Consider the following 25,113-nt stretch of genomic DNA (forward strand, 5'->3'; position numbering starts at 1 on the left):
AATTTAAAAAATTTTCCCTCCAGTATGAAGGGTGTATTCTCTTGTCGCCAGGGTCAAAGATAACAACCAAAATACTGAACGTGACGAGAAGCAACGAAAGATATAGAAGCTCGATATTAAAAAAGTCAAGCTCTTACCGTAACAGCGTTTATATCGCTCTCATGGCCTGGGAAGGTTTGCTTGCAAGATCCCTCACGAATGTCCCAGAGTTTTGCACTGGCGTCACACGCGCCAGATACGAATGTACGCGTGTCTGGTGCCAACGAAAGAGACATTACATCGCCCGTGTGTCCGATGAAGGAGGTACACTGTTGACCAGTTTCTATGTCCCACAGGGCACTGTTTGAAAACAAAAAATGTGCCATTGTGTCGCGGTTCAAACACTTTTCCGAGCGACATAATTACCGATAGGAGAAGGAATACCCGTGGGAATCAAGGGAAAGGATGAATACTCGGAGTATACTTTTGTCATACATTCAATGTAACCTTTGTTACTACGTTGCAGAGAAATTCCCTAAACTGAATAAAATTGTTCTCGTTGTTTCAATGCCTAATCAAATTTGTATGTAGATAATAGGAATTGTAAGTAGTAACTTTTTACTTGATAGAGAATTATAGATATGAAAAATGATTCTTACCAAGTCATGTCGCCGGAACTAGTGACAATCTGGTTGTCATCATAGAATCGGCAGCAGGATAAGTATCCAGAGTGACCTGGGAGTTCTCTACTAACTCTTACATTTCCTTCTCTAGTTTTAAGACTATAGATGGAGCAAATGTTATCTAGCCCACCGCAAGCCACATAACTACCCGATGGTGCGTATGCACAAGTCATTACCCACGAAGAGCGTAAGGGAATCGCATGAACTTTGTTGGTGGTGTAACTGTCCCAAACTATCAGTTTTCCATCTTGCGACGCTGATACTAAATTTCTATAAATCAAACAAAATAAAAACGACATTTTTATTTAAAGTTTTGGCTAGTGAAATTTCTATTGAAATCGAGTCTCATGGGTCAAGTTACCTTGAGTCACTGCCCCAGTGCATCGCATAAATCTTGGCTAAGTGACCACGAAGCGTGCGTCTCGTCCGCATCTGTATCCGGCCAATAGGCTCCATGCCCGACGTGGCCTGGACCAACGTCGTGTCGCATGCTGCTTTTCTGGCATCCTGGAATAACAGAAAAAGAAAAAATTAATCAAATAACCAGCCTTTTCTGTTTGTCCTTTGAATTTCATATAAAATAGGAAAAGCTTAGTTGTCATGTACTTTTGCAATGAGAATGTAGCTTGACGGTGCAGTCCAGATGTTACGTAGACTAACATCGGCATGTTATTTTTTAGATGTACACCAATTGAGTTGGTTAATGAGTTTCACGTGAAAATTTCGTTCAAGCACATGGTGCGCGTGCACAAATTTAGCCGACGAAAGGTCAAATGTCGTATTCGAACGAGTTACGTCAATGAAACAAGCAAAATGTCGAAAATTCCATAAATTACTGGGATTCAATAAAGAAATTCATGATCTGGAGAAAACGAATTTTAGAGAGTCAATGGTACTTTGGATTGACCTTTCGAAGTAACACAGAATGCAACAAGCGTGTTCATAGATTGCGTTTGCGATCTGCTTGAGGAGACTCAATTGACAGTGTTTCTCATCGATACGAGAAACGAACGTTTCCAGCAGAATGCTTATGACTATTTTTCTACGAGGTTGCGTTTGATCGTATCGAATTGGATAGTAAATGCCAATAAATAGGAGAAACGTGCGAATCGTTGAAATATTGTCGCGAGATGTTAAAAACGTTCATTCTATTTATCGCAGCCGCATATTACCGTACACGCCTGACGATGCGTGTAACTTCACGTACGCTAGAAAAAGGGAGAAAGAGCGAAACATGCGGAGAGAAGAAACAAGACAGAAAGCGCGCGCGAGAGAGAGAGAGAGAGAGGAATGGTGGCGTATTGATCAGAGAGAAGCGACGGTTATGCCGCGCCCTACCACCACCACACACCACACCACTACCACCTCTGGCTTCTACGTTTCCACCATACAGGGAACCCACCGATTGCCATCGATGAGGATATTCCACCAGCAAGAACTTCTAATTCGCGCTAAATCCTAACCGCCATGCTAGACAATAGCCGGTTGATGACTATGACGACAGTGATAAAACAAATTGATCGAAAATTGCCGGTTTTAAAAACCGTTTTATGGTTACTATGGGGATGAAAGTTCTAGCGCGAATTACTCTTTTAAATGAAGTATAAAGGAATAGCATTGTTCGGATCATACATGCTTGAATAGGATAAGTGCCACGCAGCCCAATTTTAAGGAGATTTGAAGGGGGTAGAGCAGACGATCTCATAATACTATTTATAAAGGGATTCTGTCGTGATAGCGAATATTGATTTTAAGAGTTCGAAGAAATGAACATACCCGACCAACACATCACACATGTGTAACAAGTATAATATGATGTAAGTAAGAGAATAAGAATTTCGAATAAATAAAACCGATATCAGTGAGATGGATACGAAAATTGCATTAAAAAGAATTGACAAGTACCAGAAAAAAATATGTGCCAAAATTACTTTTTTTTTTTTAAATAATGTTTATGATTTTATTGAAACCCCTTAGGGTCGAGCACGGTGGAAAATAAAAAATCGCTGACTCGTTAGGAGGAGAATAGGGGTCGGTTGTTTAATGCCAAGTGCACTTCGAGCCGAGAGACGTCCTAGACTTTTTTCTTTTAAGACAATACACCGCTGTTGCATGGAGAACTGTTGCTTTGTCCTCGATGTTTCACAGATTGCCAGCAAACATGGAGAATGTGTGAAACTGTCGGCCGATTTTCAGCAACGGACCACCGTGTCTGGTAACAATGAGCGAACGAAATTATTAGAAAATCGACGTGGTTCCGAAATCGTGCAAAATTCTGGAGATTAAGATCGAATGAATCACTGCTTAATGCTATCAGAAGTCACTATCGCTTATGGTTTAGAGATAATTCGTGGACAGGAAACTGTTGCGATATGAAAGCCCGCTCTACAATAAATACAAAGCAGTTGCGTGGTTCAGAAAACTAAGAAAATTCCCAAAACCTCATTTTATAAATTAAACTACTATAGACGATAAAAAATCACTTGATCGAACAACTTTATCGCTTCAACATATTAAATGTCATTGTTATCAACACTTTTCACTGAGAGGCTAAAAACGTTAAGTCTCAAAATGAGGTATTAAAAAAACTATATCTAGATAGGGCTCGTGAAGTTATGACGAGGTAACAGAAATAAGTACCACGACAGATTTTTAGTTATATAGTCTCCAACCGTTTAAAAATAAAATTTTGGCCTCGTAGAAGATTTCACAGGTATTTGTTTAGCAGTCAACGCGTTAAACGTTCAAGGAAAATATTATACAGGGTGTCTCAGCATCGGTGATACAACCGGAGATGGGATGATTTTGCATGAAAAAACAAATCAAAAATAAACAACAACATATTTTCATTTGAGGTTTCGTTGTCGAGAAAACTAACTCTGAATATTCACCGAATACACGCGCATTTAACTATGGCTTAGATGAATAGGTTTTGATACAGATTTTTATTATGTTTTTTTGCATTTTTACACACTCATCCCCTCAGCACGTATCACAATTTTATTTATTGTCTTAATATGTTATTATCTTCAGTTTTGACTAACCATAACCCCCAAATTTGACACCCCTTGATTTTTATTTATGGGATCACGTTCAAATAAAAGAGTATAAGAAGAATACTTTAAGCATTCCTCAATTGAAAACAAGAATCATTTGGCATTTGAAGATTTTAAGATGCAGAATATCTTCTACAAATCTAATTCAGAGAGTACACTGTTTATGCAGCAAAACAGTGCAAAATATGCAACAATTTTCAACAATTTTTGTATCAATTAAGTTAGTTTAATAAGTAAATTACATGCACTAAATCTATAAGCAAAGATAACATAGCACATCATGTTGATAGTAATGGTATTAGTGCTATTTGTATCACGATCCATCCATCTAATCCCATAGTTATACTTTATTTTTTATTTGTTTTTTTTTTTCATGTAGAATCACCACCTCGTCAGTTGTACCATCGATGCTGAGACACCTTGTATACTTATTTGGATCTGACTCTCTCAAATTTATCGAACTGTAAATTCATTTTTGTAACGCACGCTCAAGAGAATTAAAGGATCACTCGACCAACGCAACATTATCGTACAATAAGATATCCAAAACATTAAAAGCTCCGCTACAAGTTACATATATTCAACGGTGTTTCATTCATCCCTGGTGCTTGGTTCATTCTTTCAAATTATCAAGCGATCCCCTAATTGTTTTCAGCATTGTCGACGTATTGTACGCTGAAAATAGCTTGAACATCTAACAAAGTATATAGCAACAATCAACTTCTTTTACGGAATAAAGAAGGCCAACTTACTCGTATGGCATTCTTCAACGCGTCCGCCTCCTGACGAAGGTTTTCGAGCTCGCTCATGATGCCTGTCTAGCGATACGCCAATCGTGTGAGCACCCGGTTAAGGGTGAAAAGGGTGTCTCGTGAGAAGCAGGAGGTGAAGAAGGAAACGATGCACTCCCAACGAAGCTTAAAACGTAGTTCTTGAGGGATGAGTGGCTCCTTATTTCGCTTGCCTTCTCACACGAAGGTGGTCGGGGCCCAGTGTCACGCCGCCAACGCTTCTTCCGGTGGCCAACGGAGGTTCTCGAGCTTTCCACCACCAGGAACGGGAATAAGAGGAAGAAAAACGAGAAGAGGAAGATCGAATCTCCACCTCCAGCAAGTTCCAACGGCCTTTCCCAGTCCTCTCTGATCTGCTGCTGTCGCGGCTTCCGTTTCCGCCGCTACCACCGGAACCAGAGCCAGGCCACCGCTGACTCTCCCGCCCCTCGCGCCAGCTTCGACACCTCCTAGCGAGACCGTTGCCACCCCTAATAACAAATTCAGAACAATTATTTGTTTAAGTGTTCCGGTTGTTGTGTACAGTTTTCGCTTCCACAGGAAAACATAGAATAGAGATTCAAATTTAACCTGCTCCAAAAATGAGCCATGCAGATTTTTTTCTGAGTTAAATATTTGATAATGGCCGCCCTCTACACCTCTATTTTTAAGCGTTTGATTGATTTGGTACAGCCACGAAGTGCGCTATAATAAAACGAGAAATTTTATAGATTTAATCTGAGATTCAAATTTAAATTGTATGTAACCAATATAGAATACACGTTAATACCACTATAATTCATGCAAACATCAAACGTGATTTCGAAGTACTCGATAAATAAAAAATAATATACCGGTTGCTGTATATTAATTTTTATGAGCATTCGTTCTTTGGGTAAAGGACTAGTAACATTATTAACATTTCGTAAAAGTGCTATAATTACTAGTACAGCTAACTCGTTTTTACAGTTCTATTTTCATCCACCTTGGCACATTCATGGCACGAAGAACATATTTTTTCGTTTATACGTTACTAGAGTGTCATTAATCATTAATTGCTGGATAAAATTAAATAGCATATTGCTTTCAGTTTCTACCAATATTAACCCTTGCTTATCTATTCTGAGCTTCCAAATTCACTCGGCTTACTTTACAAAAAGAGAAAAAAATGTGTTCGAAATGCGTGCACGAGAATATCGTGCTAAACGTTTGCCTGCTATTTTTAACTAACGACTGCGTCCAAACTACGGTTAATCTATGAAGTTTCCGGAAACTTATTTAACAAACGTAGTCGTCCGACGCTCTGAGAAAACCGAACTCACCATCTTCCTTTCGATATTGAACATATTTTTCACAATTTGTTATCAACTTATGGGAACAGGCTGTTCACTCTACCAAGTGAGTAGCTTCTTCCCAATCGGTTAATTTTTTAGCCTGCATCGGAATTCGGTGGCAACGAGCGTCCTTCACCTCCAAAAGGTCTCACAACCCGGGGAATCCGAGGGTTGTCGATCTAACGCAAGGTGTTCTCATTTTCCGGAACCAACAGAATCGCTCGGCGCATGAGCAATCACGAAACCGACTACAATACCGGGTGTTCCGATACTAAAAACTCCGTCACCCTCGGAAACTGATAATATCCTCTGCCTCGAGGGTCTCTAATAAAAACCACTCGAACGAAGCATTTTAACCAACTTCCATAGCCCTGATAAACTCCCAAAATACTTAGATTAATATCACAACGTACAATGTCCGAAAGCTCTAGCGGAGCACACGCGAGAGAATTTGAACGAATCGAAAGGAGTAACGAAAATCCAACACTTACACGCTCCGTCCGTCTTCCACTCTTGTCAGAGCGTCATGGATCTCGAGCGAACATAACCTCTCTGCGTGAAACGTTCCTACGGAGGGGGCGAAGAGCAACCTCTCTGAACCCGACTTCTACCGCCAGATTGCGCCGTCGATGGAACGCCGGAAATTCCCGCGAAGATGTTCCGTCAGAAAGCCGAAAAGAGGAGCACTTCTCTACCACGGTAGATCCACACGTATACACACGTACGAGGACCGGTAAAACGCGCCCATTGGTGCGAGTTCTCTTTTCATGCCGCGTTCACAGAACCGTCGAAGCAAAGAATCGATGAACAGTCGTGGCTCGCCCCACTCGTCTGTCTCTCTCGTGCTCTGACCCTCTCCTCTCTCTCACCGTGTCTCGCTCTGACGCTAGTACTCTACCCTACTCTCTCTCTTCGTCTGTTGCACGTTACCCTCTCGGTAAGGGCACGCGGCAGCGAATCAGCGTACACGTTCGTCACCACGCTCGAGGTAGACACGTTTGAATTTATTCGAACAAGACACGAAACACACGGCTTGAAAATTGTACACGATCTTCGGACGCGGTTTCGAACCACACCCAGGGAGGACGTGGTTTCGAGAGAAGACCGCCTGGGCGGATGAAATCAAAAGGGAAGGGATAAGCGACACTGGCGCCACGGCGCCCGCGTACCGGCTGACTACCGGCGTCGGCAGGACGCCATTGTCGAGCGTGTGACAGGTTGCCGTTGGCGGCACACCGTCATGATACTACGATAACCGTTCCGAGTTCGAAAGCTTGGAACAGGAATCGACTTAAAACGGATACTGAGCACAATCGTCGGGCCGGGTTTACAAATCTTTCACCCCTCAGTTTTACGATAGAAGCGAGAGTCGGACGTTGTTCGATCTATTTCTTGAAATAATAGAATTATTCACATGGATATTATGACATCCTATGCTGATTTTAATAATACTGATCCCACATAGAGTAGAGTTCTTTTTACACTCTATGAGATCGCCTATCACCGTTTTACAATGCAGAGGAAGTACAGCTTATTTGAAATACTGGTTTGTTTAGGATGAATAGAAAATTACAGTAGAGGATAGAAATAAATAACACTGCATAATATCATAAAGGGACGATTTTTTTAAGATGCATTTGGAATAATGATACTCCAAATAACCTTAATAAAATTTTAAAAACTAAGTAGATAGTAAAATTATTTTCCCTTATGATTTAATCAGGCACAAAAACCACAGCATAGAAACAATTATCTTAAATAAATATGAATTTTATCTAAGTCCTAAAATTTATTTCCAGTAGTCAGAAGTGTAACTTTCAAAGTCACATCCAGCACATTCACAATGTACCCACACGAAACACATGAAACACAGCACCCATTTTTCTCCTCTTTTGTCTTTACTGTAATTCACGTTGCAGGAAAGCATTGCTATATTTTGGAATATTTCTAATTACATTCATCTTCAGTATTCTGAATTCGCAACACGCCATTGATATTTAATATTTCATATTACATTTTGTATTCTTGAAATGATCACAAAATTGACATCAATCATAAAATGAATCTGTAAACGAATAGATTAAATAATTTATTCTAGAATTTTATACATATATTAATCATGATGCAACGATTGAATACTTGCTGCAAAATATTTATACGCTGACATTTTTTTACTTTGAAGACTGAGTCGAAAATATCAAAATTACATGTCATAAGCATAATTTGTTAACTGGTCATTCGCCCCTCTTATTTGGGATATTACAAATTAGATAACATTAGTAATTTGTTAGATACTTTACTATACTATTATTTCACAAAGAACATTGTATAAAAGAAAAGAAAAAAATTAGGCAAAATCAGATATTAATTATGAAAAAATAGAGGATATATGCCATCTATAGCTTTCTAAAATAAGAATAAAACAAATAAAAAAAAAAAGACTATTTAAAAAACCAAAGAACATGTAAGTTTTTAACATATGTATATATTTAACTGTACTTGGATACAATTCTTTTCGAATTTCTAATCAAAATTAAATTTGGAATTAAATATATTTCAAAAAGTAGAAAGTCGAATATAAATAAAAAAGTAGACTTTGTAGTTAAACACATTTCAAAAGGTAGAAAATAGAATGCAACTATTATTTGTCACTTAAAAATAAGCGCGTATGTTTGTGAAAAGCTGGCCTAAAAACACTGTCATCGCTAGAAATACCTAGCACATTAGATCAACTCGTATCCAATGGAGACTTTCGGTCAATATTAACTCGAACGGGATTAGATGCAATAGTTTCTGGAATTTCCTTCACTGTTTTTTTTTTTTTTTTCTTAAAATATTAGTTATTAGCTATGGGATATCCACTTAACTGGTTTTTTCTATATTCCTTGATAATTAGCCCTTACTATCGAAAACTATTCATCGAATCTTACATTATAATCAGAGAACAAAATTAAAAAAACCTTACATCTCTAAAACTAAATCCATTAAAATACTTAGAATTTGCATAAAAAAATATATAAATTATTTTTCATGTTTCTGAAACAATGTAATGTTTTTCGATAAAGTAAAAGTTAATTTATTTAATTCGAATGATAAAAGTATTATGTGAATGAAAGTCAAATATAAAATACAATAAAAATAAAACAGTTTTAACGATAAAGCATCGATACTGAGGAGGTTGTATAGTAATTAATGAAGATAACAATAAGGAATTTATCGATATAATTATAACAAAATTAAGTATCTTAATATTTTACAAAACAAACTTGCAGTTTTCTACTGAAAAGTGGCAACCGTTCACTGTATATTATTTTCTGTACAACGACTTAAAATTATTACATACGCCAACATAATTGTTGAATTTAAAACTGTTTGAGCATCCGAAGTAATCAAAAACAAAATAAAACTGTTTTTAATTATAAACAAAATTTTGTCATCAATAATAAGAAATTAGTAGCAGCTATATCCAATCGTTAAAAAATTGTTGTTTACCAAAGGATATACTATTTCTTGTAAAGCAGTATTTTGTGTTCTCGTTTGAGCAACGAAAGAAATATTTTATATCTTTGAAAAAAAGCACTTAACGTTTTAACTGTCCTTCGCAATCCTCTTCAGACATCTAATACCTACATGGTATAATTTATACAATGTGTTTACCCACTGGTGGTAAATATTTTAGGAGATCAAAAACGTGACCGTACAGGTCAAAATAAGAAGAAAATCGAGAATAATGAAATTGTATTGAGGCTTTCTAACTTTCCACTTTATAAAGAAAGTATCGTGCTTAAGAAAAATTTCGAGAAAATTTTGTTTCCAGGCAAACACGATGTAAGCCTCCCTGATCATGTTTCGACTAATAAGAACAGAAAATATTTTTTATATGTACGTATGTACGCATGTTTACACGGCTGTTAATACGATTGTGTTTAAACAGCTGAATGTACTTAAATGAAACTTATATTTAAATTTTATATTGTATATATTAATGATGATTGCTTCTTGTATGTAATTTATTTTAAAATATTTTTAGAAAGATTTAAAAACACATTAATGAGAATTACATTTTTCATAAAAAGGTAAAATAAATTTTTTGAAAGAAATCGTAATTTTTTCACGTATTATCAGCAATTCATAATTCGGAAATAAAGCCACAAATACAATTTCATCATGCTTGATCTTTCTCTGTAGAATCATTTCTTAAAATATTTATCATCAGCAAGTAAACAACCACTATATGTATATACAAATTTAGAAGAAACTCATAATTCAAATCAAGTAAAAATGTAAAACTTAAACTTACAGTAATAAAAATTCACGAGTCGCAATTGTTTTATCTGTACGTACTAGTAGTATATACTTTCCTGACAATTTTATGTATAGATAATAATAACTGGGCACGTGTCCGTGACTATGACAAGTTAAAACTGGAAATAACTAATGTTATACTATTTAGGTTACGGTAAAAATTATAGCAATAGACAAAGAAGGAAATAAATTTTGTTGTAATAAATATATGTCATTTCAAAGCTACTATTTTTATTTACACGATGAAATTTCAAACACAATAATTATGAAGAATATTTGTGGATATGATACTAAATGTGCAGTATTTGACAAGTGGGAAGTTATATTAGATATTACGTGATTGTTATAAATAAACTTGAAGACAGTAGCACATAATGTTGATAAAATGATTAACGATATTTGAATTGTTCTTATATTGTGCATTGTCTGGCAGTTATTCAACAATTGTAGTTAGTAGACAGAAATATATATTAAATTTAAAACATCGTTTACCATTTTACCAACATTATTTACTATTGAAATGAAATTTGTTCTAACCAAAAATGAAATAACATTTAATTCAACTTTCTACTTACGAGTAATAAGGATAAAACAACAAGAACTTCTAATAAAGGATTAAATATTTTTTAACAATATTCGTTTAATTTTGTAGATAAAATTTTGAAATTATTTTGAGCAGAGTATCATCGCCCTTCGCATGTCGGTTCAAAATTAGAATCAGTTTTGAGCAGTTCTTCAATGTGTTACTTGGAATTAGGAATATCATCGCTGGTTGCGGCCCATCAGGCGCTTCTAAAATTCTATTAATTTCTGAGTGACTGGTATTGTGTATCGACCACCCTTGCAAAGAAACAATCTCGGGACAATTCAGTTACGGAAAACTAACATATCTTCTGAAAAAAGATAACAGCGTTGTTAGAAAACTTTACCAGCATTAACTTAGAAAGCATACAATTTTCTTGCTTTTAATATTCCAAACTTTTAATTAAAAATTTAGGACCACAGAAGAAAAAGGATGAGAGTTAATTTTTGCTTTTGAATTTGTACACGCACGACCGTTTTTTCTATTTTATAATTTATTTTTACTTTTAGAGAAATATCTCAGTTATTGTTATTTCAAAAATACTTTTGTATTTGTTTTGCTTTTAGTGAATTTCTCTCCTTGAGAAATTGATTTTCCGGTTATTTGATAAACTATTTCGTATCAAAATATTCATAAACGAGAAATAACGGAGTCGAAGGGTTGATAGCAATACTTCCCCTGTTACGCTATTATAGTGGCTCATAAGTTACGTTCTTCTTTTTTACTGAAAATATACTAGCAACAAATGACGATTGCTATTAAATGTAAACATTATTATATTCCAAAATAATATAGTAAATATACCAAAAAATAAAAAAAAAACTCTTTTTATGCTACACGAATTGGAGCATCCCATTCACCTTACAATTCACATAATTCCTTCGCCGTTGTTGGTTCGATTTCCTGTTACCGGCAGGTGTCTTAAAAGTACTTTCAAACTCGTTTCCTTCAAATATTTCGACCGAAAGTAACATAGAATAAAAAAGAGCATTTTGCGATATCACCCATATAAATGAAATATTTCGATTGAAAAAGTTATGCAAATATTAATATCGAAACAAAACGAAAGAACTTATGGATCACCGTAGTGTAAGATAATAGAGGAGAAAATAAAATATACAAACAAACCGATAGTGTCTCTAAATAGTGTGTAGAAATCTGCAAACGTATATTCTTGACACTCAATCTTCATAGGCAGAAAAGAATCCGAGGAATGTGTAATTAACGAAGTAGAACGCGTTTACTAGATTCAACATAGAAAAACTTCATCCTAACGCGTTTGACCTACATTCCGCTTATCACCCTTATCAAGGAAAACGCAGAGAACGATTCTCATGTAATATCTGTGCGAATCGTCTGACTCTGTCATTCCTGAGGCATTCGAGGCTGATGGGGAGGCTCGTGGACCTATCTAACAGAGGACTCCTCTATCATCGGGATCCCTAGGCCTTTCTACACGCGTTCCCGGATGCACGAATGGGAGCAACAGTTGAACCACGCGGGTCAACGTCCAATACGATCTCTCTCTCTCTCTCTCTCTCTCTCTCTCTCTCTCTCTCTCTCTCTCTCTCTCTCTCTCTCTCTCTGCGCCTCTGTGTGTGTGTGTGTCTCTCTCTCTCTCTCTATCTATCTATCTATCTATCTCTCGCACTTCCCATCTGTCTCGAGCCGGGTGTATACAACCGCGAGGCTGCCAAGTACCTCACACCAAGTGTGTACTTCGACCAAGTCCCTGGCACGGCCCAACGGTCTTTACAGCTGCGTGAAAGAATGGGAGAAGCCACCAAAGGTCTACCTAATATACAACGTGCCGGCGGTTGTCGTTGGACGCCTGTTGGAGAACTGCACCTGCCAAGAATCGGTTCCAACAAGTGGGTCAACTATATCCTTGTTTTTGCTATAAGCCTCTGTTTACCTATCCACCGTGTTTCGATATCTCGAGGAGTTTTCCCTTTCGAGAGAACTGCTCCTAGGTATTGGAGAAACGGCACTCCGACAGTCTTTGTGTTCCATGGATCCGGCCATTGTTCCCATGCTTCTTCTCTACGAGACAAGTTAATCGTTGCGTTTTAACTAACGACGATAGCATCAATGTCTGTACTCTCATTCTTTACGAACGCTGTTTTTCAAATGCACAGAAATATAGATACGAAATCGAGTTTCTTACGATTGATATAGTAATCTCAAATAGAAGAATGATCCTTTTTTCTGTTGTATATTCCAAAATTGTTACACTTGGTGAGAAAATAATTCCTACTTTAGACTGATTGGATAATGAAAACATTAACTTATTAGTAACTATTTATTAATGCTTTGTAGAGATGATCGTTTGAAGTTGTTCGCTCACGTTTTTTACTGCACATTATATCGCTCAAAACACTCCAAGGTGCCAAATCCTGATATTTAAATGTTTTTCAAATTTGTTACTAGTGAATTGTAATATTTCATCCTGTATGAAATTCAGGTTTAATAATATTGTGTTCATAGTTATAATTTCTGTTAACAGTTGCTTACGTGATTATTAGAAAATAAGATGTAATCAAGTTTTGTATATGGCACAGCCAAAGCGTGAATAAGTGAATGCATACATTCACTACTTTCACCGGTTAAAGCACACATGCGCATAAGTAACAATACTTTCACTAGTGAACGTATACACTGACTGTTTACAAAATGTAAATCTATACATATATCACCGCATTTAATAACTCTCATCGTTTTGGTGGAATGTTATTCACAAAAATGAACCAAATTTTATTCGAATGTACAATGAAAAAATTCCAACGTATAGCAATTTATTTACATTCGTTACTCGAAATATATTCCAAGTCTAACCCTGATTTAGTCTTTTAACCGTTTATCGAATGTTTTCGTCTTTTTATTTCTGATAAAGAATTAAGGTAGGTACTAGAAATAAGTAGGTATTAATTAATGGCGTTGATTCACTATATTTCTGATCAGGAATGGAAACATGACAAAATTCGACAAACGGTTAAAATCTGATGGTCTGTTTTGGTGCTCTTTTAAAGAGAACACTTACGAAACTATATATAATTTCTATGAAGTTCATAAATTTGTACGAAGTATCTATTAATATTTATGTGTGGTTAAAGTTGTATACTTAGTATACGTATATTCACTAGTATACAGGGTGTTCGGCCACCCCTGGGAAAAATTTTATTGGGAGATTCTAGAGGCCAAAATAAGACGAAAATCAAGAATACCAATTTGTTGATGGAAGCTTCGTTAAGAATTTATTGACGGTTAAAATTTCGCCCGTAATGAATTTTTTCTCGAAAATATGTAGAATTTCGGGGGTATGTATATTCACCCAAACTACTTGTATTTGACCCCAAAACCTAGAAATAATTTTTTTAGAACGATTCGAATTTTTTTTTTTTTCGCCGAGAATTTGGGCATCTACCCCTAATCCCCCCCCCCCGTAGATTTTTCTTAAAAATTCGTTTTTCATTTTTAATAAATTTGTTTGACGCTCTACAGAAAAGTTGTCTAATACTTTCGTGTAGGTACCCAAGGGTTCTGCTTTAGAAAAAAATTTCATTGAAATATATTCACTATTCTAGGAGTTATGGACGTTTGAAAATTGGACCAGTTTTAGGAGGCTTTTTCTCACTTTACGGTGTCAAGGAACAACTTCTTCAATATTGTTAGAATTTCTACATATTTTACACTAAAATACGCGTTGTTTGCTTTTTGAAACATTAAAAGCATCCAATCCGTTCAGGAGTTATGATATTTTAAAGATTCGCATGAAAGGGTATAGCCGAATAAGGTGGTCAAATGTGCCCTTGAACGAAATGTGACATACGATGGATCCATCGATAGAGTATCAAGAAAAAACGTTCTGTGCCAAATTTTAACCCTCCATCTTGTTTGGAAGGTTAGTTATTGAGAAAATTCGGATTAACGAATTTCTGCCTATTTCCCCTATTTAATCGAGTACAAAAATTATGAAAAAAATCTGGTGCATTGTGGTTATTGAGATACGTGTTTGAGAATTTTTTCCGATTTTTCGATTCCAAATCCTAAGTGTGAAAAATTGAAAACGCAAAAAAACACAGTAAAATACGGATTTCGTATTGAAGTTTTCGAGACATTAGATTTTTATAATTACTGTTGTGGGATCGGGAAGATAATGACTCCGCTCTGTTCCGTTCCGCACAATTGTATTGTTGCTGTCGTACAACGACGTGACTCGTGGTGCGGGTTACGCTCGACTCTCTGGTACGATCATCGCCACCGTACCAAGAGGCCTTCAAAAACAAAAGACGGTCAGAGACGACAACGGCTTTTCGGCTCACGCGGCTCTGGTCGTCTCGTGTGCAACCATCGTCTCGTGTGCAACCATACATTGTAGCGGCTTCGAACGGCTAAGGCGTATGTGGTGCCTTGGCCGCCACACTGTAAATACGTATTGTCATTGGTTATCTCCCTGAATTTTTTCAGATTTTTTGGTAGGGTGCGCCGTAGTAGGAAAAATCAAAAACCGATTTTTTCAACGTTTTTCGCGTGAAAAAGCATCTTATACTTTGAATTTTTGTATTCTCTTTAATAGATAACTATATTGTATGGTTTTAAACATTTCTATGTTGAGCAGAACAGTGTATACAAGAAGAAAAGCAAAATTAAGTCACGAAATAGAAATTGCTAAGCGCGATACATACAGAAGTATCAACGGTATTTTCAAGAGCTGCAATGGTGCAGTGAGTAAGATGCTTGACTGTGAGACTACTGCAAACTTTTTGACGCGCGTTCGCGCCCTGCTAAAGTACATTTTTTTTATTATATTAATTTTGTTTTTTTTTTCAATTACTAACTAAACGACAGTGAAAAACTATTTGTTTATTAATATTTAAAAAATATTTTCACCTAAAATATACGCAAAAACAATTATGGAGCAGTTTCTATTCCATCATTTCTCTAGTCGTGTATTTGCTTAAATACCCCACTGTTTAATTTTTTCTACGTTAAATGAATATACGTAGTTAGTTTTAAAATCGCAAATCTTTAATAAGTTTGAATAGTGGAAGAAGATTTCTTGAATAAAAAGAACATTAGCAGTCTTTGTATATAGTTACGGATATCATGATGACAAGGTTTATGATGCGCAGAACGGGTGTTTGAAATTGTCCATGTAGAATGTTTACATCTATTGGCAGTCTAAATTACTTATTTTAGTAATGCTTAATGCGTAATGCTTAACCCAAGACTCAGGTGGCTTCATTGCTTCTTCGCAGTATCTCTTTTTATTCAAGAATCTTCTTCCACTATTCAAACTTATTAAAGGTTTGCGATTTTAAAACTAACTACGTACAGTGGGGGACAAAAGTATTCGTACACTTGGAATATAGAAATAAAAGCAACAATATTTTCTATATTATTAATTATATTCAAACATTTGTTGCTGTATATCATACATAACACTTATAACAACAAATTAGTAAAAAAATAAAGGCAATAATATCATTTAGTAACTTAATATGGATTGAAATTCACACGACGGTCAGAATTCGCTGGGACAAAAGTATTCATACATTATCATTTATGTTGATAAATACGATAGTTACGATGAAATCAGGACATCCCGATTAATGTTAATATTACATTAGTAGATTTCACGTTGGTCTGGGTTAGTACTAGTCCTGACGGGTAAATGTTAATATCAGATATTTGCAATATGGGGAGGAAAAGTAGTGAAACAACGTTAGAAGAAAGAAACCTTGTTATTCGGTTATACCAAGAAGGGAAATCATATAAAAATATATCAGAAATATTAAAAAGAAGTCGATCCACCATACAAAGTATAATAAATAAATATAAAAAAGAAGGAACATTACGGAATGAAGAAAGAACTGGTAGACCCCGAAAACTAAGTACTAGAGAAGAGCGTAAAATTGTTCGAATTATTAATCAAAATCCAAATACCAGTGCATCGGAAATTGCATCAAACCTTCAGCAATATATACACAAGGAAGTACATCCGAAATCTGTACGAGGAGTGCTGCATCGAGCAGGATACAACAGCAGAGTTGCGAGGAGGAAACCCCTTATTAGTAAAGTAAATAAAAAAAAGAGATTAGAATTTGCAAAAGAATATATAAACGCTAGTGACGACTTCTGGAAGAATATAATATTTTCCGACGACTCAAAATTTAATATTTTTGAGTCGGATGCTAATAAAAAAGTGTGGCGGAGAACTAATACGGAATTGGATCCCAAAAATATGCAACCGACGACGAAATACGAAGGTGGACGTGTGATGTTGTGGGGATGTTTTGCTGCTTCTGGGGTCGGTAAATTAGTGATAATAGATAGGATAATGGATAAACATTTATATTTAAACATTTTAAATGAAAATTTACAAGAAAGTGCAGACAAATTAAGTATTGGCAGATCATTTTACTTTCAGCAAGACTGCGACCCGAAACATACAGCGTATACATATAGTGCGTCAGTGGTTGTTATATAATACTCCCCACATGTTAATAACTCCTCCACAATCGCCTGATTTAAATCCCATCGAGCACGTATGAGCGAAACTTGAAAAAAATATACGAAAACACGATATAACAAGTAAAGAACACCTGAAAGAAATATTAAAAAAAGAATGGTATAATATAGAACCAGACTGCGTAAAAAATTTAGTGTTGTCAATGCCTAATAGATTACAAGAAGTAATTCGCCAGAAGGGCTACCCTACAAAATATTAATTTAAAAAATTAAATGTATGAATACTTTTGTCCCAGCGATTTCTTGGCTGCGAGACTGCTGCAAACTTTTTGACGCGCGTTCGCGCCCTGCTACGGTACATTTTTTTTTATTATATTAATTTTTTTTTTTCAATTTCTAACTAAATGACAATGAAAAACTATTAGTTTATTAATATTTAAAAAATATTTTTACCTAAAATATACGCAAAAACAATTATGGAGCAGTTTCTATTCCATCATTTCTCTAGTCGTATATTTGCTTAAATATCCTACTGTTTCATTTTTTCTACGTTAAATGAATATACGTACTTAGTTTTAAAATCGCATACCTTAAATAACTTTGAATAGTGGAAGAAGATTTCTTCAATAAAAAGAACATTAGCAGTCTTTGCATATAGTTACGGATATCATGATGACAAGATTTATGATGTGCAAGGTTTATGAATGTTTACGTCTATTGGCAGTCTAAATTACTTATTTTAGACGAGAAATTGTTCTCTTATTATCCATTTCCGTTACACATGTCCACATTTCAACAAAGGTGATGCATAATGCTTAACCCAAGACTCAGGTGGCTTCATTGCTTCTTCGCAGTATCTCATCTGAGGATTCCTATTAATAATACAATTCTTTATATTTTTGCTGTCAATAAATTCAAAGCCTCAACTTGACATGTTGAGAACACGACGAATATAGGCAAACAAAAAATAGTAAAATAGTAGCTAGCTGATTGCTTTCCGTGCTGTTTGGAATTTCGTCCAAGACTGATTCATTTCTACGTCCCTTTCCTTGGAAGAAGTCATTTCACAACCGGGGGAGAGTTTGGGGTATTTCAAAAATGTAAACTGCTATTCGTGGATGGAATATTGTCCTGTTTTTATTGGTTGATTGAAAAGGTTGAGTTCAGTTGTATAATCGCCCTCGAAAGACCACGCTTTAGCAGGTAGTCACCGACCGTACAACTAATTACCTAGGGACTGCATCGACGCTAAACATACGTAATAAAATAAATGGTCATTAGCCGACCTCTGCCGCGAAGACTGCTTAGTCTTAAGCACACTCATCCAACGTGGCACACAATCACTGGATTTTAAAAACTGGGTTTATGATACGGTCGCCAGGTATGCTCTATTTTTGCTCTGATCACCTACTAATACGAGGGATTAAAGCGTTAAAAATTGCTTTCCTGCAATATATATTTTGGCTTTGTCGACCAGATACGCGTTTAGTGTCTTACCACCTCAATATACATAGGAATTTCCTTCCCATTCAACTAAGGCTGCTTATATTCTTTTTATTGAAGAAATCTTCTTCCAGTATTCAAAGTTGTTAAAGGTATGCGATTTTAAAACTAAGTACGTATATTCATTTAACGTAGAAAAAATGAAACAGTAGGATATTTAAGCAAATATACGACTAGAGAAATGATGGAATAGAAACTGCTCCATAATTGTTTTTGCGTATATTTTAGGAAAAAATATTTTTTAAATATTAATAAACTAATAGTTTTTCATTGTCGTTTAGTTAGAAATTGAAAAAAAAAAATTAATATAATAAAAAAAAATGTACCGTAGCAGGGCGCGAACGCGCGTCAAAAAGTTTGCAGCAGTCTCGCAGCCAAGCATCTTACTCACTGCACCATCGCAGCTCTTGGAAATAATGCTGATACTTCTGAATACAACGCGCATAGCACGTTTTTTTTCTTGACTTATTTTTGCTTTTCTTCTTGTATACACTGTTTTACTCAACATGGAAATGTTTAAACCCACAGAATATAGTTATCTATTAAAGGGAATACAAAAATTCAAAGTATAAGTTGCTTTTTCACGCGAAAAACGCCGAAAAAATCGGTTTTTCATTTTTGCTATTACGGCGCACCCTGCCAAAAAATCTGAAAAAATTCAGGGACATAACCAATGACAATATGCATTTACAGTAATTATATAAATCTAGTGTCTCGAAAGCTTCAATACGAAATCGGTATTTTTCTGCGTTTTTTTGCGTTTTTAATTTTTCACACCAAGGATTTGAAATCGAAAAATCGGAAAAAATTCTCAAACACGTATCTCAATAGTCGCAATGCACCAGATTTTTTTCATAATTTTCATACTCGATTAAATAGGGGAAATAGGCACAAATTCGCTAATCCGAATTTTCCCAATAACTACCCTTCCGAACATGATAGAGGGTTCAAATTTGGTACAGAATGTTTTTTTCTGATGCTCTATCGATGGATCCATCGTATGTCAAATTTGGTTCATGGGCACATTTGACCCCCTTATTCGGCTATACCCTTTGTTAATACGAATTTTCTCAATAACTACCCTTTCAAACAAGATAGAGGGTTAAAATTTGACACAGAACGTTTTTTCTTGATGTTCTTCGATGGATCCATCGTATGTCACATTTCGTTCAAGGGCACATTTGACCCCCTTATTCGGCTATACCCTTTCAGGGAAGCATTTCTGGCCTCGCATTAGATTTTCGTTAAAGAATTTTTTTCTCGAAAGTGCATAAGATTTCGAGGTATGTCTATTCATCAAAAATGCTAGTAATTAACCCCTGTAACTAAATATAATTTTTTTAGTATGATTTGAAATTGTTTAATTTCGTCTAAAAATTTCAGTACCTATTCGAATTTTTTTCTCGAAAGTAGGTAGGATTTCAGGGGTATGTGCATTCATAAAAAATGATTGTAATTAAGTCCCGCAACCAAAAATAATTTTTTCAGAATGATTTGAAATTTTTTAATTTAATTTTTTAATAACTTATTAATGAAGCCTCAATCAAGAAAATGATATTCCTGATTTTCATTCTATTTTGGCCTCTAGAATCTCCCATTAAAATTTTTCCCAGAGGTGGTCGAACACCCTATATGTACATATACCGGGGATAATATTTTTCTTAAGAGAAAGCATCGATCGAATACGCGTTACCCCTCCACCAGATATATGTATATCCCATTGCTCCAGCTTTCAAAGGTGATTTCTTCTATCAAAGTCGATTTGTGTCTTTACACTCTCTTCTATAGCGATCGATTCTTGCACACAGTAGATAAAAATAGTATTTAATTTGTGTCACTCCGTGTAAATGGTACGTATAATAATTTATACTATTCCGTCTAAACAGTATTAGATTAATATTACTTTGTCCAGAGTAATAAATAATCGTCGTTAATAATTATTGAGGTGCAACCGACGCGACACTGTACTTTATACACATAAAAAAACACTAACGTATAGCGATTTATTCAAACGTTATTATTCTTTTCATTGTTTTCTTTTAAACATATGTATAATAATAAAATTAGTAAACATTTTTGTCAAGTTAAAGAAGCATCGAAATTCTACGTCTCATAAAGAAGTTGTGCCATAAACTTGATAACCTTTAAGTAAGAATTTTATTTCTGTAATCTTTGTTTATAATTAAATATTAATTAGTTGGTTCTGATTCGCTTGATTACGACAGTAGCATCGATCTTGGGCAAATTAATCGCGAAAATGATCATGGCGCTGTTTCTTCTTGTACAAAAGAAACAAACATATTTTCTTTCAATTTTTTCACTCGGTCAACCTAAGATTCCATAAACATTGATATTTCGTTGGAATTAGAAGCGTTATTAAACATTTCTAATTTTGGAGTAGAGTGTATTAATCAAACGAGCTGTAGAGTTTCAAAATTTGATGAAGAAAGTGCAAAAATTACATTAAAAAACCTCATTTTTATAAGTTACGTCGTCGAATCTGATTTTTTCACTTTTTTAGTTAAACTTTGAAACACTATATCTCCGGCCCTTTTCGTCATAGAGAATTCCGCAGGTTCTCATTTTTTCGTAGAAAAATAATTACAAAAAATTACTTCATCTTTTTGCGAAATTCTGCATAGCTTTGGAGATATATACAAAAGTGAAAATGTTCTCTTATTTATTTTTTGTTATGTCTTGTAAACTCGTTTCTACACGCTGAAATACGCGAAATTCGCATCTATGTACACTCATTAACGTTATAAAACATCTACGTCTAATTATTGCATCTTTTTAAACCTTGAGAACTGGTCTGTACACAGGAAGTGGGTTAAGTGAGTTTTTTAATTTCAACGTTCAAGAAAATTGTCTTTTCCCTTTGCATTTCTCGGAAGCTCTATGAGTTGAAAATATGTTTCTGAAGTATTGAATTGTAATTCGAAAAAATTGACAAAGTTATGGGAATTGAAATGTAATCGAAAGAGCTTGCTTAAAGATTTAACAGAAAAGTGACGTGGTTTATTTTTTGGTATCCTTCGTCGCATTCAGCGAAGGTCGTGCTGCGATCAAACTAATCACTGAATTTGAGTAGCGAACTTTATTGCAGTACATATATACAATTGCTTGCGCGAATGAAACCGTTGCTTGCCGCAGTGCCCAACTTTAACGTCGTTTTTCTCAAAACTTCTCAGTCCAAGCTGGCGTCCCTAAAAAAGTCCCAACACTAGTGAACCAATCTTCATGAAATTTGGCACACGGAAGTAAGTGTATCTTAATCACATTTTTCTATGTAAAATTAACTTTTTCCCCTCTAAAAGGGTATAGCCGAATAAGGGGGTCAAATGTGCCCCCAAACCGAATGGAACAAGCCACGAGTCATTCGATAGCAAAAAAAAAAAACCCCTGTGTGCAAATTTTTAACTTGAAATCTCGACCGTGGGGGTAGTAATGGGGTGAAAACGAAAATCATGTTTTTGTACAATTTCTCTTGACCTATTGAGTAAAAAAATGTAAAAAAATTCAGAGACATTTCGGGTACCGGGGCACATACTTTGGGAGATTTTCAGATTTTTTGATTGAAGAACCAGGTAGTGAAAAATAAAAAACAGCAAAAAATGCCGAAAAATGCCGATTACGTATTGAAGGAGGCCCGGAACTACTTTTATACTTTTACAGTAAACAGGTATTACTATTACTATTATTCTCAATTTTTTTCAGATTCTTCATTTTGGTGCGCCGCAGTGAAAAAAAATAAAAACCGAGTTTTTCCTCATTTTCTGCGTATTAGAGTAACTTACACGTTGAATTTTTATGCATCCTTCAATATATAAGTGTTTTGTAGACTGTTTAATGTTTCTACACTAAGCAGAATTACATAACAATTGAAACAAATATAATAAAGCCAACCGTTGAGCGTAATATATCCTAGAAAATCAACTATATTTTCAACGGCGTCGATGGCGCAGTGTTAGAGTGTCCGACTGCTGAACCGCTGGAAGTTTTTTTACCGTAGGTTCGAGTCTCTCTTCTGGACTTAGTATTTTTTTTTTTAAATTCTAACTATATAACAATGCTTTATATTTATTTATAAATGTTCTGAAAGCATTTTACAAATATTTTAACCTGAAATATGTATAAATATAGTTTTGGAGTGTTTTTTGCGTTTTTATTTTTTTTGTCAACCACGATTATTGTTTAACATCTCTTACACTGAAATTAATGTGAAATGTTAGTTTTCAAATCTCTTACCTTTGACTATTGTGAATGGATCGGAGCAGAAGATTGTATATTGGCTTACTATTACTTCTTCTCGCCCTTCGATCAAGCAGGTCTTTCCTTCTTTTTCTCTTTCTGTGATAAATATGAATGTTTGCTACGGCTTCAGTATCTAACGTAGACATGTAAGGGTTATTATCCTTTCCTTACTGCTGGTTTTAAAGATAATGGAAACACTTGTAGGTCCAACCTCTACGGACCATGCCAAGTAATTATGTATAAATCCCATCGCATACAGTAGCTTGAACTGAGTAATTAAAAAATACATTGTGAAACCCGAATGCGACCATCACCCATTGACCTGAACGGTCTGGGCCCACACCCAACGAACCTTTATTTCCTTCGTAACGCAGGTAGGACAATTAATCATTTTTCCCCGTGGTTTCCATCGAGCAATGATACTTCATTCAAAAATAAGCATGAAACGATCAAACTGGTACTTAAAAATGGGTTTATTAGAAAAAAGTATCATTGGCAGAGAGTGGGTTAATAGATTTGGCGTGGAATGGCCCTTACATGTCTACGTTAGATACTGAAGCCGTAGCAAACATTCATATTTATCACAGAAAGAGAAAAAGAAGGAAAGATCTGCTTGATCGAAGGGCGAGAAGAAGTAATAGTAAGCCAATATACAATCTTCTGCTCCGATCCATTCACAATAGTCAAAGGTAAGAGATTTGAAAACTAACATTTCACATTAATTTCAGTGTAAGAGATGTTAAACAATAATCGTGGTTGACAAAAAAAATAAAAACGCAAAAAACACTCCAAAACTATATTTATACATATTTCAGGTTAAAATATTTGTAAAATGCTTTCAGAACATTTATAAATAAATATAAAGCATTGTTATATAGTTAGAATTTAAAAAAAAAAATACTAAGTCCAGAAGAGAGACTCGAACCTACGGTAAAAAAACTTCCAGCGGTTCAGCAGTCGGACACTCTAACACTGCGCCATCGACGCCGTTGAAAATATAGTTGATTTTCTAGGATATATTACGCTCAACGGTTGGCTTTATTATATTTGTTTCAATTGTTATGTAATTCTGCTTAGTGTAGAAACATTAAACAGTCTACAAAACACTTATATATTGAAGGATGCATAAAAATTCAACGTGTAAGTTACTCTAATACGCAGAAAATGAGGAAAAACTCGGTTTTTATTTTTTTTCACTGCGGCGCACCAAAATGAAGAATCTGAAAAAAATTGAGAATAATAGTAATAGTAATACCTGTTTACTGTAAAAGTATAAAAGTAGATCCGGGCCTCCTTCAATACGTAATCGGCATTTTTCGGCATTTTTTGCTGTTTTTTATTTTTCACTACCTGGTTCTTCAATCAAAAAATCTGAAAATCTCCCAAAGTATGTGCCCCGGTGCCCGAAATGTCTCTGAATTTTTTTACATTTTTTTACTCAATAGGTCAAGAGAAATTGTACAAAAACATGATTTTCGTTTTCACCCCATTACTACCCCCACGGTCGAGATTTCAAGTTAAAAATTTGCACACAGGGTTTTTTTTTTTTGCTATCGAATGACTCGTGGCTTGTTCCATTCGGTTTGGGGGCACATTTGACCCCCTTATTCGGCTATACCCTTTGTTATTAAGAGCTTTTACAAACAACGAACTTATACCAGGAAACTACAAAAAACTACAAGAGGTAACCATCATTATCTGTGGACCGATTTTACTCAAAACTTGTGGTATTTCTTCGCACACTAATTAAATTTGAAAATCTAGGGGCATGAAGATAGTGTGTTTTTTTCTCTGAAGCACCTTTCAATAAATTAATATTTCATTATGAAAAAATATACGTTTTCTTGAAATATGCATAAATAAATATGCAAAATTTCAGGAAGCTGTTACCAATGATATTTGAATAAAACATTCAGAAAGAAGTGCCTTTTTAAATACTTCGGAGTAGAAGATTCCCTTAGCGAGACCATAGAAGTCGATTGAGTTTCTTTTCTGCGACCAAAGCAGTGACAATACAGTTTCGACTATAGCTGTATTTACTTAATACTGGTTCTTGGTGGGCACACGTGAAACGCGCCAAGATTAGTTTCGTTTCATGGGCTTGCCATGGTGGCGAGTACAATTTATGTCCGTTTTTGCAATCGATGCTTTTAAAGGGAAAAGGCGTCGAACAAA

General features: G+C 35.2%; 1 protein-coding gene across 1 annotated transcript in view; it reads right to left on the reverse strand.

Annotated features, from left to right (window-relative positions):
* The window catches only part of LOC122403127 (guanine nucleotide-binding protein G(I)/G(S)/G(T) subunit beta-1), a 35,880-nt gene that overhangs the window by 3,000 nt on the left and 7,767 nt on the right, over positions 1 to 25,113 (reverse strand). Inside the window, exons 2-5 of the mRNA XM_043406466.1 lie at positions 4,471 to 4,979; positions 1,024 to 1,169; positions 639 to 932; positions 138 to 339 (exon numbers count right to left, since the gene is read on the reverse strand). Coding sequence (XP_043262401.1) covers positions 138 to 339; positions 639 to 932; positions 1,024 to 1,169; positions 4,471 to 4,527 — 699 coding nt within the window. The 5' untranslated portion in view covers positions 4,528 to 4,979. The remainder of the gene's footprint in view (positions 1 to 137; positions 340 to 638; positions 933 to 1,023; positions 1,170 to 4,470; positions 4,980 to 25,113) is intronic.

Source organism: Colletes gigas, unplaced genomic scaffold, assembly GCF_013123115.1.
Source record: "Colletes gigas isolate AHSC1104 unplaced genomic scaffold, ASM1312311v1 Colletes_gigas_Sc00044, whole genome shotgun sequence".
NCBI classification, from domain to species: domain Eukaryota; kingdom Metazoa; phylum Arthropoda; class Insecta; order Hymenoptera; family Colletidae; genus Colletes; species Colletes gigas.